Source organism: Colossoma macropomum, unplaced genomic scaffold (genome assembly GCF_904425465.1).
Source record: "Colossoma macropomum unplaced genomic scaffold, Colossoma_macropomum, whole genome shotgun sequence".
Taxonomy (NCBI): domain Eukaryota; kingdom Metazoa; phylum Chordata; class Actinopteri; order Characiformes; family Serrasalmidae; genus Colossoma; species Colossoma macropomum.
In genome coordinates, this window is record NW_023494802.1 from 10,808,764 (window position 1) to 10,826,264 (window position 17,501).

At 41.9% G+C, this 17,501-nt stretch overlaps 1 protein-coding gene across 4 annotated transcripts in view; it reads right to left on the reverse strand.

Annotated features, from left to right (window-relative positions):
• agrn (agrin) overlaps window positions 1-17,501 on the reverse strand; it is a 313,528-nt gene that overhangs the window by 28,302 nt on the left and 267,725 nt on the right. For all 4 annotated transcript variants that reach the window (XM_036590661.1, XM_036590660.1, XM_036590662.1 and 1 more), the window contains 8 exons: window positions 16,421-16,546; window positions 14,137-14,264; window positions 11,833-11,947; window positions 8,528-8,647; window positions 6,907-7,263; window positions 5,246-5,438; window positions 4,308-4,523; window positions 2,376-2,605 (listed from right to left, as the gene is read on the reverse strand). In XM_036590661.1, coding sequence (XP_036446554.1) covers window positions 2,376-2,605; window positions 4,308-4,523; window positions 5,246-5,438; window positions 6,907-7,263; window positions 8,528-8,647; window positions 11,833-11,947; window positions 14,137-14,264; window positions 16,421-16,546 — 1,485 coding nt within the window. The remainder of the gene's footprint in view (window positions 1-2,375; window positions 2,606-4,307; window positions 4,524-5,245; window positions 5,439-6,906; window positions 7,264-8,527; window positions 8,648-11,832; window positions 11,948-14,136; window positions 14,265-16,420; window positions 16,547-17,501) is intronic.

The window sequence follows — 17,501 nt, forward strand, 5'->3', positions numbered from 1 at the left end:
TTGCTGGTTTTGGCATTTACTGAGGAATCATCAGAATGTTCCCATCATTATGTAGAGTGGAGAGAAGAGCGCGCCGTGAGCAGCCATCGTGATGGAATGAGAACTCCCGCTGTTTTCCCGAAGGGCTTCCTACATGGAGCCTTTTCTACAGCGTAAGTCAGCAAGAAGCTCCATCACGACGAAAAGTGCGCTTCATCTCACACCCCTGCTCTTTAAACATTAAAGGTTAGCTCATATTTATCCCTCTGGCCAGCTCCTTTGTATATACCTTTACTTCAAAGGGCTTTCCTCCACACCCTAGCCTTACCTACTAAAGTGCAGCACAGAAATCAAGTGAGTGATATTGAACTGTATTACTATGAGGGTCGTTCAATAAACGCCGGCGAGGAGAACAACAGAGCAATTTACTGCAGGCAATATGTCTTGAGACTGGAGTAGCTGCAGAGATGGAAAAAAACACCTCCGATGTGAACAAAGAGAATAATGCAGCTTGCGTCTGGTGGCTGGTTATCACAGTTCGAGTTCGAGCCTCTGTCTTATCTCTCTCGTTGTAGATCAGGGAGAGGTGCAGCTCGCCACAGTGTGTGAGAACTGGGATCAGCCACAGTACCTGCTATTCTCCTCCACCGCCTCTTCTTCAAGGCCCTTATTAGCAGCGGACTGCTGGACCGTGACCGTTTCGAGAGGAGACTGGGGCAAAGGCCACAGACCAGCAGCAACAGCTCTATAAGCTTTCAGATGCTACAAAAGCAAGACTCTCTATCAGACCAATTACTCACTCTGGCTTCTATACAGGGAGGCAAAGCGGCCCAAAAGAGCAGCAAAGGCACACTGATTACTCCAATAATCACACAGGAAGTGGTCTGGAGGACGCAGTTTGAATGCTGATTTAACTTTACCTTAGGAGACTTTTGTTTTGCTATACTATTGACATATATCCACATTTTGACAGTTATGCAACACACTTTGTTACATAATGAATTACATTTCCATTCAATTTACATTCAGTATTGATACACTATTTAAAGGTAACTATGCAATTATATCATAAGTTGTGTACGTCTTATAATGAATGCACTTAGTTACATAATGAATCGCATTTACATTCAAATTACATTCAGGATTGATATAGTCAACTATTTAAATGTAACTGCACTGTAGAAAGCAGAACAGGGCAGAAGTTTATTTGCAGTGTTGTTGAAATGATGTTAAATACTGCTTTAGTTCATCTACACTAAAATTCTGCTTTGCACAGTTTCATTTGAGTTAAATAAAGCAAGTTAAATTGCTTGTTACCATATGAAGTCTTTTTTAGGTGAAACTGAACATAATGAATTATATTTACAGTTCATTTGCATAGTAGTGACATACTATTTAAATGTACCTGTAATTACATAATTAGTTACTTAAGTTCTGAAATGAGTGCACTTAGCTACATAATCATTTATATGTACATTCGATTTACTTTTAGTGTAGATATACTATTTAAACATATCTACACTGTCAATTCAGGGCAAATGTTTTGTGTTAAAAGTGTTTTTGAGGTTTGAAATTATGTGAATTCATATGAATTAATATAAACTGAATTGAACTAAAATATTGTTTTTGTTGAGCTAAACAAAAATGCTTTTTCTATTGTTTAATAGTATTTGAGCTAAATTTATTAGCTATATAATGCTATATAATGCATTACATTTACATTTGATCTACATTCTATTTGAGTTTGTGCTTCTGGCTTTTTGCTATTTGTTTTGTTGCAATGAAATGACAAACTGTGACAAAAATATGAAGTATATGTTCTCCACAATGGTATTAATGAAACTTAACAAATCTGTACTTTTCTGTTTCTTGTAATGAGCCATGAGTGAGAAATAATTAGTAGCAAACTATTCATCGGTTTTGAAATGAAATTATCTTTACCAACATCTAGGGGTAGCAAAGTCCTGATATGTTTAGCCCGGCTGAAGTAAAGTTGACGGGAATAAACTACGTTAACACTCTCCAGCTCTACACTGCTCCAGTTGTCTGCAGTGACCTCTCGGTGCAGGTCAAGCTGAGCAGCATTGTCCTTATTTTCTCCCTGAGCGTACTGCTCTCTGCCTACTTCCCCATCTGCCCTTTAAAGAGGGAGGTAAACACTCATCCATCTTACTGTAACCTCCCTGTAGCACGCTGATTTCGCATGCAGCCTCTGTTCTGCCTCATCTTTCATCCATGGGGACCAGCTGCTGGACTCACGATCAAGATCGCTATCCAGATCTGATTGCGAACGGGCTCAGCTTCTCATCACACAGGGCTCATTATGAAATGCGGCTGAGTCAGAGCTCTGAGCTGACAGAAACAGAGGACAGGAGAGGCCAAGAAGGTGAACTCACCAGAGAAACCATTGACACACTTGCAGTGGAACATCTCGGCTCCTTTGACGTGGCAGGAGGCTCCGTTTTTGCAGGGGTTGGGTGAACACGGGTTGTTGCCGCACTCACCGACAGCTGTGCCGTACAGCACGTTGCCACCGTTCTCCTGCAGGTTGTACACCATGTTGTTGACATCTAGCAGGCGGATACAGCCTACCAGACCAGTAGAGACTGAGGTCCTCTCCTTCACACTGAGAGAAAGCAATTTATTAGCACATATTTAAACACATTTCATCTACAGCATATAAAATACATAAGACTTCACACTGTAATACTGATCTAACCAATATGATTACTGTAATCTATAAACATGGACAAAATAATGGAAAAAATTCAGGCTTTAAGGTGGCTGCTATGCTGTTTTTAGCTGTGGTGTATTTGTGTTCATTCTCATGAATAACAATATGTCATACAGTGACAGAAGTCACATATGTGAATCTATCTGAAGGAGAACTCCATCCATTTGTCAAAATTTCTATAAATTACAGAGTTAAGACGTAAACAGTATCATTCAGAGTGGTTTGACGTGAAATGCTCTGTTCTAGAAACTTGGCGAGTCAGAATTGTTCACAGTGGTGGTCACTAGAACCAGACGTCTAAAGTGTTTAACGTCTCCTTCACAGAAATTACTGCATGAAACGGTCAGGGAAACACTGCTTGAAGCCTGAGACGTTGTTTTATGATCTTATTTTTAGCTTTTTGGGATAGTGGAGAGGTATTTGTCAGGTAAAATAATCCCCAAAGAAAACGTTTTTTAATTTAAAACTATTTTACTATTTAACATCACATATAAAGCTAAGAAAGTAGAGTAGATTTACTGGTTGTAACCAAATGGCTGTATTTGTGTTCCACACATCACAACCCCTCCTGTCACCACCATTGTAAAGAAATCAGAGTTTCTCTACAATGAACCATCTCATATTAACTCACTCTGAATGACTTTGTTTACATCTCAGCGATTTAATTATGCAGAAATTTTGAAAAATCTGTGGCATTCTCCTTTAAGATTACTTATAAACTTGACAAGGTTTAAGGCGAGCGTGTGGTGAATTCTGTACGCAGTTTGCATGATGCCAATTAGTGGGATATAAACTTCCATGACTTGTTAGCTACTTTAGCTTCATAAGTTGAGTAAAGAAACAGACGTCAGACATCAAACATGTCTTGACCGAAGAAAATTGCATAAATTAGATTTTTTTTTTCCACTGATATATTTGAACTTAATTTAAGTAAAGTATATAACCAGATTTGAAAGGAAACAATGGAAATGAATTTGAAGTGTAGGATCTCAGCTATAACTGAAGGGTATTACTGTCTATGCTGGGTGAACTGAGTAGGCATTTGTAGGATTTACAGCTGTTTATAGCCTACAGTCCCGCCATTTCAGGCTGCCATAAGTAATCGGACAAATTAACATAATTTTAAATAAACTGTGCCGTCATGTCTTGTATTTGGTTGCTAATCCTTTACAATTGATGCCTGCCTAAGTCTCTGACCCACAGACATCACCAGACGGGGTGTTGATGCTTTGCCAGGTTTGTAATGCTGCTATTCCCAGCTCCTGCTTGTTTTCGGTGGCTTTTTGCCCTTACATACGAACTGTGCTCTATGTGAAACAGCTCCAAAGGGATATCAATGATATTTCTGCAACAGCTCTGACTGATGCTAATTCCTTTTAGCTATTTTTGTTCTGTCCCATTAAATCTTATTAGAGAAAATGTCTATCTGCCAGCTTTTAGCAGGCAGAGGAATCAGAGCCCTAACCAGTCAACACACTCATTAATTCATTACTCTCCACTTTCTTTTTGTAAGCATCCTAATTGAGAAGCTGATGTTTTCTGGCTCCAGTGTTGCGTTTTGATAACAAGACAGAAAAAAGGCAGTGATCCTTACTCCTGAACCATGTCTTCAGGAACGCCACCAATGAAGAGCGGGGTCTCCAGGTTGAGTCCATCAGTGCCTGCGGGACTCTGGCCCTCCACGGGTGTTTCGTTGTCCACGCTCAGCGCAGCGTTGCGCCTGTTACGGTTCACCACCAAGTGATGCCACTGACCAGGTTTTATCTGGATCTTGCTGACCACTGAGCATATGCCAGAACCTGTGTCAAACCTAAGACAGAGCAAGTGGAGAGAAGGGACAATGATTGTACAGTGAATATATCACATATAACACTGTTTAAAAGTCTGAAACCATTCAATATATTCATTTTCTTGTTTTGCATGGAATTCTATCTTATATATTTTAAGGTCACTCAACATATTATCTTTTGTTACTTTATATACAGTAATAATTTAAACAACATAGATTTCAGTGTCATGGAACATTCATTTTTGATCTTATATGCAGCAGCAACTTATACTATGTTGATTTCAACGTCACTTGCTTAATAATTTTTGATATTTCATATAAAATATTTACTTATACAGTGTAAATTTAAATGTTATAACCAAACACCGAAATACTAATTTAGATTATCTGTTTTGAAGCTATTCAAACATAATGCATTCATTCTTTTAGAACTTATATTTTTGATGATATACACGTTTCTCCACTATTTCCGAATAATCTACAGCTCTTTACATTTTTCTGGACACGTCTACAATTTTGACTTTTTTCTTTTACTGTTTTATAGCTTTCTATTAATTATATGAAACCTGTGAAGTTGCATAGGACCAGCATATTAGGATCATTTGATACATTTACCTGCTTTTACAGTAGTTTCATATTATTGAAAACATTCATTATAAACTGTTGAGCAGTAATTCTAAACTTTTCAATGACAGTATAAGAAAGCTGTAAAACTTGATAATGAACAGTAATCAGTACTTTACCTGAGCTCTACCTTTCCTCCTACTAAAGCCAAAGAGAGGAAGTCCTTCTTGCCGTTCTGGCTGTTGTAGAGGAGTATACCTGACGTGTCTGAGGCCCTGAACTCCATGGCAATACGCACGGTGTGGTAGCCTTTCATGGTTGGAAAGGCCAGGTAAGATTTCCCTCCGAAGGACGGGATGTAATACTTTATCACTGAGGAATAGAGAAAGTCAAGGTAAGATAAAGCGGGTTATTGGAACGTCTCAAACAAGCCTCCAAGCCTTCAACAGCCTGCTCGCTACTGATAAAGCAACAAAAAAAAAACAGGGCACTAAGTCTCCCTAAGATAGCATACAAGACCATGGCTGTGGTAGGGTAAGGCTAGAGTGCTGCTTGTCTCTGTTTGGTCCAATGTACTCAGCCACCACGACAGAGACGCAGAGACAATGATAAGTTCATTGAGTAATTGCCGTCTAATCTCTCAGGACTGCTCCGAGTTTGCCGAGTACATTTCATACACAGATTCCCATTGCTTAGGCATTTATCATCAACACCTCTCTCGCGGGAAATGGCTGGCTGATGAAGCCTTCTCTGTTCATCACTCTTTAATGGCCTGATTGATCAGAGGGAGGGACTGGTGCTGCATACAAGCCTTCAATTAGCCACCTTTTTTCCTCCCTCATCACATAGCATTTTATCACAAACTAATGCTCATTAAAGCAATTAGTGTCAATTATAATCTGATGCAGCTGTGAGGGGTAGTTTCTTATCCAAAACCACCGAGAGAGAGAATGATGGGAGCTACAATCCCTAAAGCGCCACAGCAGGACTGCAATTTGGAGCCATAATTGTGCTATTCTCGTCATGTGGAGGACTCAGTACGAAGCCTTTTGTGATGCTGTGGTGGAGTGCATATTAAGATTTGGAGATTTTTGGCATCTTTAAATTCCTACACATACATTCTACACATAAACCTACACTGCCTGTCAAAAGTCTGGGGACACATATCTTATTAAAAAGTTTTCTTTGTTGGATTGCAGTGACAGATATTGAAGAGGAGTTCCTCGGTTCTAACTTTCTGCATAATTAAATCGTTAAAAAATATTCAGAGTGGTTTAATATGAAATGTGCAATTCTAGAGGAACATACAGTGTTTTTCAATGTCGTGGTAGATACGAACCAGATGTCTGAATCCTCTAAAAATCTCTCTTAAAGAAGTTATGAAATGGTTATGAACATGTTGCCTGATGCCTGAGACATTGTTTTATGAAGTTTTTGTAACTAGATTTAGGCTAACACTCATATTTTAAGAGACATTCATAGTGAAGTGATACATGCAGGGCATTCTAAGGCTAAATAGTCCCCAAAGAGACTGTATTTTTTTCAGATTTGCCAGTACTTTAGGTTCACTGGTCATTTTGTATACTAAAAAAAGTCGACAGTGTGATCCCTGGTTCCTATCACAGTGTGATCCCTGGTTCCTATCACCACTACAGAAAATCTGGATTTTCACATCAAACCACTCTGGATGACTCTGTTCACATCTCAAGTATAGCCTTTGAGGGTATTTTCTCTCTTCTCTTACTTACTCAACTTTCAAAGGCCTGGTGTCCCAAAGCTTTAACAGACAATGTACACAAAAACCTTCTCTGTTCGTCATGATTGACACTGATTGTCTCACATTTTTCACACACTGCTCCGCCTCTTCCTGCAGGGCAGGTGCAGGTGAATTCGTCGCCGTCCGCCTCGCAGGTTCCTCCGTGGCCGCAGGGCTGTGAGTCGCATGGTCCTGAGAGCTTGGTGTGCTGGGGTACGGGCCTGATCCTAAGGGTCAAGGTGGAGGTGGTGTGTTGCTGGGTGGGTGTGCTGGTTACTGGAGCAGCTGTGGTGGTCCTGCGGGTGGTGAAGGGCCGTCTGGTGGTGGCTGGCCGGTGCGTGGTGATGGACGCGGTTGTAGGTGGCATGGTGGCAGCAGCGGTGGGGGTGGTGACGGTGGCCACTGTGGTGGCAGTCGTGGTGAAGGATGGAATAGAAAGACCTGAGACAAGCAAGGACAAAGAGACTGGGTATATACTGTTGGCCCTGTATCAGCTTTTATATATAATGAAAGAAAACTGGCTTAAAGTAATAGGCAAAACATAAAATTCACACAAGTTTTCCTTCAAATTTAGTCAGCCAAGACATGTTTGCTTCTTTATTTCTGCACTGGGGCTACAAGTCTAACATAGCTAACAAGTAATGGAAGCTTGTAATGTATAACTTGCCTATCTTATTATCTACCTTATCTATAAAACAAGTAAAAGTGCATTGTAAAATAGTAGTAGCAGCCATCTTAAGTCTAAATTTTGTCTCTAAAGGATTTCACAGTGTCAGAAACTACATAAGCAAATCTAGTTCAGATTACTTAACAACTCAACACAGTTTAAGGTGTATGTTGATTTAGGGATGCAGTTTGTATCATTATTATTAGTGGGCTATAATCTATGTTAGCCTCATAGCTTCAGTGCAAAACTACAGTAGCAGTTGACAAACATATAGTTGCAAAAATCTGGTCATCCAAATTACATATTTTGTAAAGTGCAAAGTAAACACATTATCACTTTTGATAAACTTAAAAAACATTGGACATCCTTCCAGTTGTAAATTCTCAGCAATCAGAATTAGGAGGTAGCAACTGCTGAAGTTTGGTGGTGCTTGGACTTCTACTGACTGAGGTAAGAGCCTCTAAAGTTATTCAGAGTAAGGGCTCATATCTCTGGTTCCCATGGGGGCTAGAAGGGCAGGATTACTATCATTCAAAAGGGCTGAATGTCAACAGAAGGACCACAAAGTTTGGTGCCGGTATGAGTTTTCCCCACCCAGCAAATGGGCTCCAAACATCAGCTGCTCAATTTTTTTTTATTTCTGTATCTCCCATTACTTGGCAGCTATAACCATGAGGCCAGGCTCTTTGGTTTAAATGACTCACTAGGACTAGTTGGGCAGGTCAAAGAATTGTCACAAGGACATGTCAGCTGATGACAATTCCAGAGTGTAATAAATTCTCTGACTCTTCAAACCTACACTCAGCAACCGTTATTGCTAGTGTGATGAAACATAAATTAACTGAAATAAAATGTCATTTTTAAAACAGTTTGCTGCAGAGATTTTGTTCACATATTTTCAGTGCAAAAATTACAACAACATACGTAATTTGGCCAGGAAAGCTCAAACTTTTGTCCATTAGCGGGAAAACTGTGTAAATTTGATTTTCTCTTTGCTTAACGTTTTTTAATAACATCTGAGTGATGATTAAGACTTACCATATTTGGAGAAACTGACAAATTCCTCCTCGGGTTGCTTCACTACTATGCTGGTCCCTTTAGCCGTCTTTAGCTGTTTCAGCAACGATGCCTTAATATCCTCCACTGTAAACCTGGTGTCTGCAGCCCGAGGCCAAAGCACAAAGGAAGTGGGACAGAAATGGAGGGAGAGGTGAGCATGTACTGGAGCACAGGGAGAAAACCACCTTTACTACCCCCCCGCAGACATTACACACAGCAATAAATACACGGGGCAAAGCCTGCACGTAATGGGCCCGTGGGAGTGGACGTCCTCCAAGTGCTGTACGTTTCAGGGACGGTGGAATGAAGGGCTGTCATAACACTTCCACAGATGGCCCTGTTACTGGCCACTGCAGACTGCCTTTATGACAGGCTCTTGTGCTGGAATAAAAGACGCTGAATGGGGCCAATAAAAGGCGAATGCGGGAGGAGTTTTTTCCTTTTTTTTCCCCTCCATTGGTGAGAGACGCTCACAGGAGTTTAATGACACACAGAGGAATGAGGCTGAATTGAGGCAGATCTCTGAGAGACTCTCTCTTTTCTTTTTTTTTAAAATCACCATGCAAAGAGCACTTTGCCTGGCCACTCCTGCTGTAAACAGCCCCGACAAGACAGAGGCACAGAGCTGGGTTCTTTTATACAAGTTAAACACCTCATTTTATTCTATTGAATTATATCTCCTCTAACAAAAAAGGCAGTTTTTTATGTGCTTTTTATTTCTCACTGAAGGCGTACTTCTAAAGGAGCACAGACTCGGGGAATTTTGATGTGCTTAGAGTATAAGAAGTGCTTACAAAGCTTAGGGTGGTAAGAGGCACTTCACAAATAACACAGAACTAGCTTTGGAAAAAAAAAAGCCAATGGGAGAGGGAAAGAAGATGAGTCACTATAGAAACAGATGGAATAATTGAGACCACAGAGTGCCCACTGGATAAACAATTTGTAGCTGCTTCATGCAAGCCTCTTCACAGCGTAGATGCGTGCGCCCCCAGTCGGCTCAAGATGCACATTTTTGCAATGGAAAAAGCCATTATGTCATCAAAAGCTGAATGCTGATGTTCTACATGCTACACGTGTCTGCAGTGTTCGAGATGTCTGTGTGTCACTGATTTGTCTAGAGCTGTTCAGGATAAGGAAGATGCTTCCTCTGTGTGCTGTGGACCTGAATGCAGTTTGCTCAAGTGCTGAGGCTTAATAAGACAGGCATCTATGAGCAGTAATGATGAATTGATGAACAAATTAACAAGTTTGGAAATGAAAAGTCCATCAGAAATATGAGGGTCTCTCAGAGATCTACTTCAACTGTCACATTTACGCTCCACCCACATATGCGGTCTTTTGCAGTTGTTTACAGAATGTTGGAAAAAAACAAAAACCCAATGAGAAACCGTGACTCATAATTCGATTCAATATAACAGAAGAATCTCAATTCATTTTTTTGATAAAGCAAAAACAAGGAGTGGCTGAAAACGTGCCTCATGTTAATATGTTAGTGTTTCTAGTTTATTATAGCATTTAACATTATAAAAACACAATATTTGAAACAAAAGCTGTGCTCTGATGTAATGATCTAGCCAAAGGCTAATATAGTCCAGGCTAACATATTAACCACAAGCTAATATGCTAGTCACAACACAGGACACAATACGATACAATACAATACGATGTGCTGCAATAGATTAGACACAATACAACACATTGTGCTGTTACATCCCGGCTAAATGTACATAAATTTATATACCGATCAGGCATAACATTATGACCTCCTCCTTGTTTCTACGCTCTTTGTCTATTTTATCAGCTCTACTTACTATATAGGTGCACGTTGTAGTTCTACAATTACAGACTGTAGTCCATCTGTTTCTCTGCATACTTTGTTAGCCCCCTGTTCTTCAGTGGTCAGGACCCCCATGGACCCTCACAGAGCAGGTACTATTTGGGTGGTGGTTCATTCTCAACACTGTAGTAACACTGACGTGGTGGTGGTGTGTTAGTGTGTGTTGCGCTGGTCTGAGTGGATCAGACACAGCAGTGCTGCTGGAGTTTTTAAATACCTCAGAGTCACTGCTGGACTGAGAATAGTCCACCAACCAAAAATATCCAGTCAAGAGTGTCCTGTGGGCAGCGCCCTGTGAGAACTGACGAAGGAATAGAGGATGACCAACACAAACTGTGCAGCAGCAGATGAGCTATCGTCTCTGACTTTACAACTACAAGGTGGACTGACAAGGTAGGAGTGTCTAATAGAGTGGACAGTGAGTGAACACAGCATTTAAAAACTCCAGCAGCACTGTTGTGTCTGATCCACTCTTACCAGCACAACACACACTAACACACCACCACCACGTCTGAGAATGATCCACCACCCAAATAGTACCTGCTCTGTGAGGGTCCATGGGGGTCCTGACCACTGAAAAACAGGGTAAAAGGGGGCTAACAAAGTATGCAGAGAAACAGATGGACTACAGTCTGTAATTGTAGAACTACAAAGTGCACCTACATAGTAAATGAAGCCAATTTTTGTGACTGTAAATTCCAAAGGGCTTAATGTTTAATAGCTACAACAACATAGCCCAGCTCAGCAGCATAGCAGTGGAAATCTGACATTTTAACACATTATAATCTAAACAGACACTGTATGGGGTCTAATTTTAATGCAATATGCAATTCTTTTGAAAAATGGAGTTAAAGCTTGTCATTGGGTTAAATGTAAGGGTATAAAAATGCTTTGCGGTACTATGTGATAATGTGCATTGTGGAGGTTTGACAATACATAGTAAGGAAAGGACATTCTATGAATTATGGCACCTTGTACAACTGCACTGGTTGAACACCTACATTTTCAAACAGCCAGCACCAATCAACAAGCATGTTTATTAGTAAGCTGTGCAACAACATGTATACAATCATGTATATGAATTCAAATTGTGTTCAAATATCATGAATTTACTGAATTGTAAATTTAATACTGAGAATCAAATCGAACTGTGGGCCTGGTGCATCGTCACACCTGTAGTTGAATGGGATTTCTGCAGCTGCAAAGTTTCTACAAATTAAAGTTTTTGTTGGCTGAGCATGAATATGTCAATTTGGCTGTGTTTCTCTGTATGTCCTTTAACCAATGTGAGCATCCTTTCCCAATAATGGTAAGAAAAAAAAGGCATGTTCCAGTAAAAAAGAACCCAGGAGTGACACACATTCGTATAACAAAAGACATCAACAATCATGCATATAGCTTTAATTACAAAGCTTTCAAAACGTACTTGCTTTGGAAGTTATGTTACCTGGGTCAAAGTGGGCCTCTATAATGGCCATGATGGAGTTGCTGGGGGCCAGATTCTTAACCCGGACACTCTGGAAGTCCTTGTGCACGTCAGACTTCCGGAACAGCTCATTCAGCTATAGAAAAGGGAAAAAAACAGGGAAATGTCCATAGCCTCAGTTGATGAAAAGGGTAATAAGCTTGATGTTTTGATCCAGTTCTCGTTAAGAGCACATTTCTCCTACAGGATGGGAAAGTGTTTCATTGGAAAAATTGCACAAAACCCCACTGGGTCTGGGCGCACAAACTGACATTTAACTGCAGCGCAGAAGTAATTACATGAACACATTTCGGAGGCTGAAGTAAATGTCACGATACTAACGACGCCCGTTCGCATTTCGTTCGGCTTGCACCGCCGAGTGTGTAGGTGCATGTCGTTCCCATAACTGCGGAACAAGAGTGAGGATTGAGCCACTATTGCAATTCTTAGAGCCAGTAAACATCCGAGCCTCTCCATCTATGTATGGCCCTTTTTCTGCAATACATAACAAAAGCGTGCCGACCACACTTCATTTACACTAAATTGGTCACGACCGGAGAAATTGAAAAGTGGCTCCCAATTTGGTCCGTACTCAAATGGTGTCCCTTTCTTCTCGGCTGCCTCAAGAGCCCTTCATTGAGTATGTTATTGTTAAAGTGTCTCTGCAGGTGGTCTTTCCGGTACCCCAATCTAGGCCCCTCTTTCCTCAGAAGCACCATTTCAGGGGGGGAAAAAAAATCACACTACTCATAATGCTTTGCCCATCCGAGCTAAGCCAATAATGTGTTTATTTGGAGCACCCCCACTCCAAAAGTTACCCCCTGGGAGCAGTCAGACCCTCACAAAAGCCAGCCTTCAATCACGGCCCGTTGGGTGCCGTGACCCAGAAACTTCCCCTGTTCTCCTCAGGTGCTATTTACACATGGTCTAGCAGACAGGACTGAAGGCTGAGAAGCGAGGAAGATGGGGACAGAGCAACAGAGGGACAAAGGGGAGGGGGGGTGAGGGAGGGGCTGGACTGCTATCTTGTGGCCCAGCTGAGCCTGCAGGGTGTCTCACACACACTCACACACATCGGATTAGAACATGCTAGCGGCCACCGACACCATTTCCACAGCTGGCCTTGTCTCGTCAATGCCCCAACCAGGGTCATCATGAGAAACAGAGGTGTCTGTGTAAGTGTGAGTGGAGAGGGGATGGGGTCCAGCTTGGTTTGCCATGTGATGCACCAGCTGTGGCTTTGTTCTGTTGGTTATGGAGCTTTCAGCTTTTGCTCGATATCTCAGTCACCGCTCTTAACCACTTATCAACTCTGGTTAGTGCTGGTGTGGTATCTCGGACTAATTCAAATGACGGTTGGGTTAAAGAAAAAAAACAAATTTACAACATTTTCAAGTTGATTTAAGCTTTTTACCAACTCTATGCAGTTTGAAGCATGTATGAAATGATGTAAAGGAAAATTCCACCAACTTTTTTTTTATATTCCTGCACAATTCAGTCAAAAAGTCATTCAGAGTGGCTTGATGTGATGTACGTCATTGTAGGAAAAACTTAATGACTGATTTTTTTACAACATGAATACAACCATAAATAGATTTGAAAAATATTTCAGCCAAAAAAGTATCTCAGAACCATCATAGAACAATGTCTAAGGCATTTGACCACATATTCATAACCATTTTATGTTGTAACCTTTCAACACGTCGCTTTTAGACATGTCAAGCATTGATTTCTACCACTACCATTATGAACAGTTCTCGCTCTGTAAGATTTCTAGAATGGTGCATTTCACATCAAATCACTGAATTTCTTTGTTTACTTTTTAACCATTTAAATTATGCATGCAGTTTCCACAATGCTAACCTAGTGGCTACAAGCTTCCATTATGTGTTAGCTACACTAGCCTCATAAATCCACTGCAAAACTAAAGAAGCAAGTGTCAGACATCAAAAAGTTGATATACTGCATCTGCAATAAGAGTACAATTGTGTAATTCAGACTTTTGGCTGGACTCGCACGGATAGCAGCCTACATTGCAGACAAGCTACGAATTGGTTGAGTAGCGCAGAGCAAATATCTTGCTTCACCAGAGCTGATTAAGCCATCAAATAATGTGCAGCACAAGCTAAAACACACCCTTCGCAAAGGACTGCTATAGTTAGCATTCAGTGGCTGTGTGCAAGACCTGGGACTGCAGAACATCGAGAGGAATACAAATGCAGCACCTCTAACCAGGAACATCAAACAGCGAAGCATAACCGCCTCCTCAACTGAGGCAATACTCACAGCGCTCTCGATGCTGCGAGCTGTTTCACCGAACAACTCAGACTTGGGGTCGTCCATCTCTGGGGTGTAGAAGACCTCCTGTCCCTCCACCTGGTCCAGGTGTAGGAGGCCATTAAAACGCATGGTAGCTGTGGGGGAAGGCACCAGAGAGCAGAGAGGCCATTTACACGCAAGGACACAGATAGATTCATATACAGTGACACCCTATGGGCAGAATTACACAGTGGTGGTTGGTGCAGTGCCAGTCTGCAGGTTAGTAATGGTGCTGTGTGGAGTTAGTGCAGGGAGTGTGTGTTGGGTCCACTGGTTGGTGTGTGGAGGGGGCTCAAGTGAGGGGATTCCCGTAGTGTGAGTGGAGGAACAAGGGGTGGATAACATGGACAGCAGTGATTGTGCAGGGAGTGGTGGAGAAGATGGGCCAGAGTTTACCAGACCGAGTCTCTTCCCAAAACTTGGCCGAAGCAAAGAAGACTGAGTAGAGAAACATTTGTTAGACACACACACAGATTCAACAATCGAGAGGCTCACATGCACATCACAGATATTAGATCAAATTAAAAAGACGCTTTGCAACGCCCCAGCTATTTTGTCCAAAATCCTTCTTTATGGGGGTCATTGCTGAGGTTATTGCAACTATCCGTCACCACAGTGCTGACAGTAATAAGCGTGAGGAGAGAGGCATGGAGGCAGGGAGGCAGGGAGGGAGGGGGGCCTGGCCATTGTGATCTGCTGAGGGAAATAAATAATGAATAAAACGAGCGGCACATCTGAAGGAGAAGGGGAGAAAACGGGGCCAATGCTGGGTTTCTGTGTAGTGCGTAATCAGCTGAACAAATTGCCCGAATCAATCATGCCGGCCGGGCTCCAGCCTGGCTGGGACTGGGAAGAGCACTTGTATGATTATCGTGAAAGATAGCTGTAATTGTCTCCTAATCCCAGGAACGGGTGAGTGACAGAAGCTGGTTAAAATTGCATGATAAGGGCTTTTTTTTCCCGCCCAGACACACATCACCTCCTATCTGATAGGACTTTAAAAAAAAGGAGCAAACGGGTATTGCAAATGAATTGATCAGAATGTGAATCTGAAACATGTGAGTGGAGGAATTTTCCCACAGCACGCGATGACAGCTAACGTTGAAAGATGGCGAGAAATTAGGCTCCAGGCTTGAATTAAAATGCTAAATTCCCCGCCACATCCTACTCCAGTTCATCATTCATAATTTCCTGCATATGCTCAGTAAAGCTGACAGTGCCTTTTTATTACAAGCGCAATGTGTGTGGTTTGTGGAATAAGGACAGTAAATTTAATTCCAGGCAGAGTACATTTAAATACAATTTACACAGGCTTTTGTGAACTGATACTCAACTGAGTATCTTCTGGCAGTGCCAGCGGATCTGGACTTTACTATTTAAACACTACCACATCAATTATAACCTGAGATTAAAACCTCTGTTCAATGTAGCAGGCATCTGCATTCATGTAATAACAGTGCTTGGACAGGCCTAGCACTATTAGCATGGCTATCAAACAGCATGGGGCTATTTGTTACTCCCACTCGCTTTTGCTCTGAAACCCTGAGGAGTGGTGAGTTATCTTGCTGTGAGTGCTTGAGAGATGTAGGCAGAGTAAATGCCGTCAGCTAAACCTGAGCAAACTGGACATTATGCTCCTCGCTTACGGCTCTGGTGGCATATCGTCGATACTCGGCAAGCGGCTAAAAGACCTTGCCTTGATGGATATGAGGCGAGGTGCTAACACTTGACCTGCTGTTGCCGTACTTAGAATATAGATTATTTACCTGCTCCTGAATATTGATCATTCCCTATTGTGTATGATTTCCGCCCATTATTAAAACACACAGGGCTGATTCTATGGCGTGAAGGATAATGGACGTATATGTAAGGGATGTAAGTTTGTGTGTTTACATGCGTTTTTGCTGCTGTACATACTGATCGATAGCCTGTCAAAGCGTATATTCTGTAGAAACAGCTTTTCTGTTTGGCACAGCGGCTGACACTGGACCTGCTCCTGGCCCTCAACACTTCAGAGCAACTCCTGCCATGGTGAATCAGCATCCACATGGCAGGCCCGGCCTAATTTGTGCTCGCTGGCTGTGGTTTCTCTGGCCGCGACCCATCTCCCTCTTGTCCACCTCCACTTCTCCACACTGAGAGGCAGCCTCGCTGACTGCCTGCTAACACACCTCTACTAACACAGACAGGGGGAGAGCAGACACAGGCAAAGAAAGGAGATGGGAGTGGGGATCGGGTCAAAGGTACTTACAGGGGCAGTTGGTGCCATCAGGGCTGAGGGCGGTGGTCTTGCCATCAGGACAACAGCCGAAAGGTGTGTTGTCGCAGGAGGAGCGGACCTCACCTGTGGGGACAGTGGTGGCCGCTACAGTGGGACCTGCAGGAAGACATGAGCAGGGACATCTTTGTTTATTCTTAATAGAAACCCTCCAAGGTCCCCAACAGAGTACATGTCTTGAAACATTAGAGCTAGGACTTAGGACCTCGGCCACAAATGTCAAAAAACAGCACTTGCATTTTCCCTTTCTAATGACTGACTGAAACCTTGTTAGGTTTAAGCTCATATTCACAGTCAGTGAAGTATGTGGGATGTTTTTTTTCAAAATTGGTTGCACCCAAGACATTACTGGTTGATGCAATAACATAAGAATATTCCTACAATACTTGCAATACTACAACTATGGTGATTCTATTAAATAAAAGTGAGCTAAACATAACAAGACTTAAATTTGTCAGTTCCTAGAAATCATTAGGCCTTCTCAGAATGCTTAGAAGGACCTGAGGGTTCCACACTGGTCCATATAACCATAAATGTAAATGTAATTCAGAGCCTATGTAATTAATTATGTGATTACACAATTGCATGTAAATAGTGTAGTGAAAAGTAAATGTAATAGAGTTTATTACTAGGACACTCACTAAATTCACTATTATGTGCTTACCAAAACTAGTTTCACATATCTGGATGAGTGAATGCGATATGCTAGAACCGCGGCCTAAAGTTTTTCAACTTTACTGTGGGAGACAAGTTAGGCAAGCTGCTTTAGAGAATTGGGAGTGAGCCCAGATACCTGTCTATAGCAACTTCAACCCTGGAAGCCCACCGGCCCTGCATATGAGACATATCATTAGCTAATTATCAAGTCCTTCCTGAGACAGGTGTGTTAGAGCAGGGAAAACACAAAGCTGTGCAGTGCAGGTGGGCCTCCAGGACTGGGAACCAGTGGTGTAGACAGAGTCTTGGCCAAACTGTCAAACAACCTAGATGTTAAGGTATGATTAGACTCTGAGATGAGGAGAAACAGCAGCTGAGGGAGCTGCAGAGATGTTTT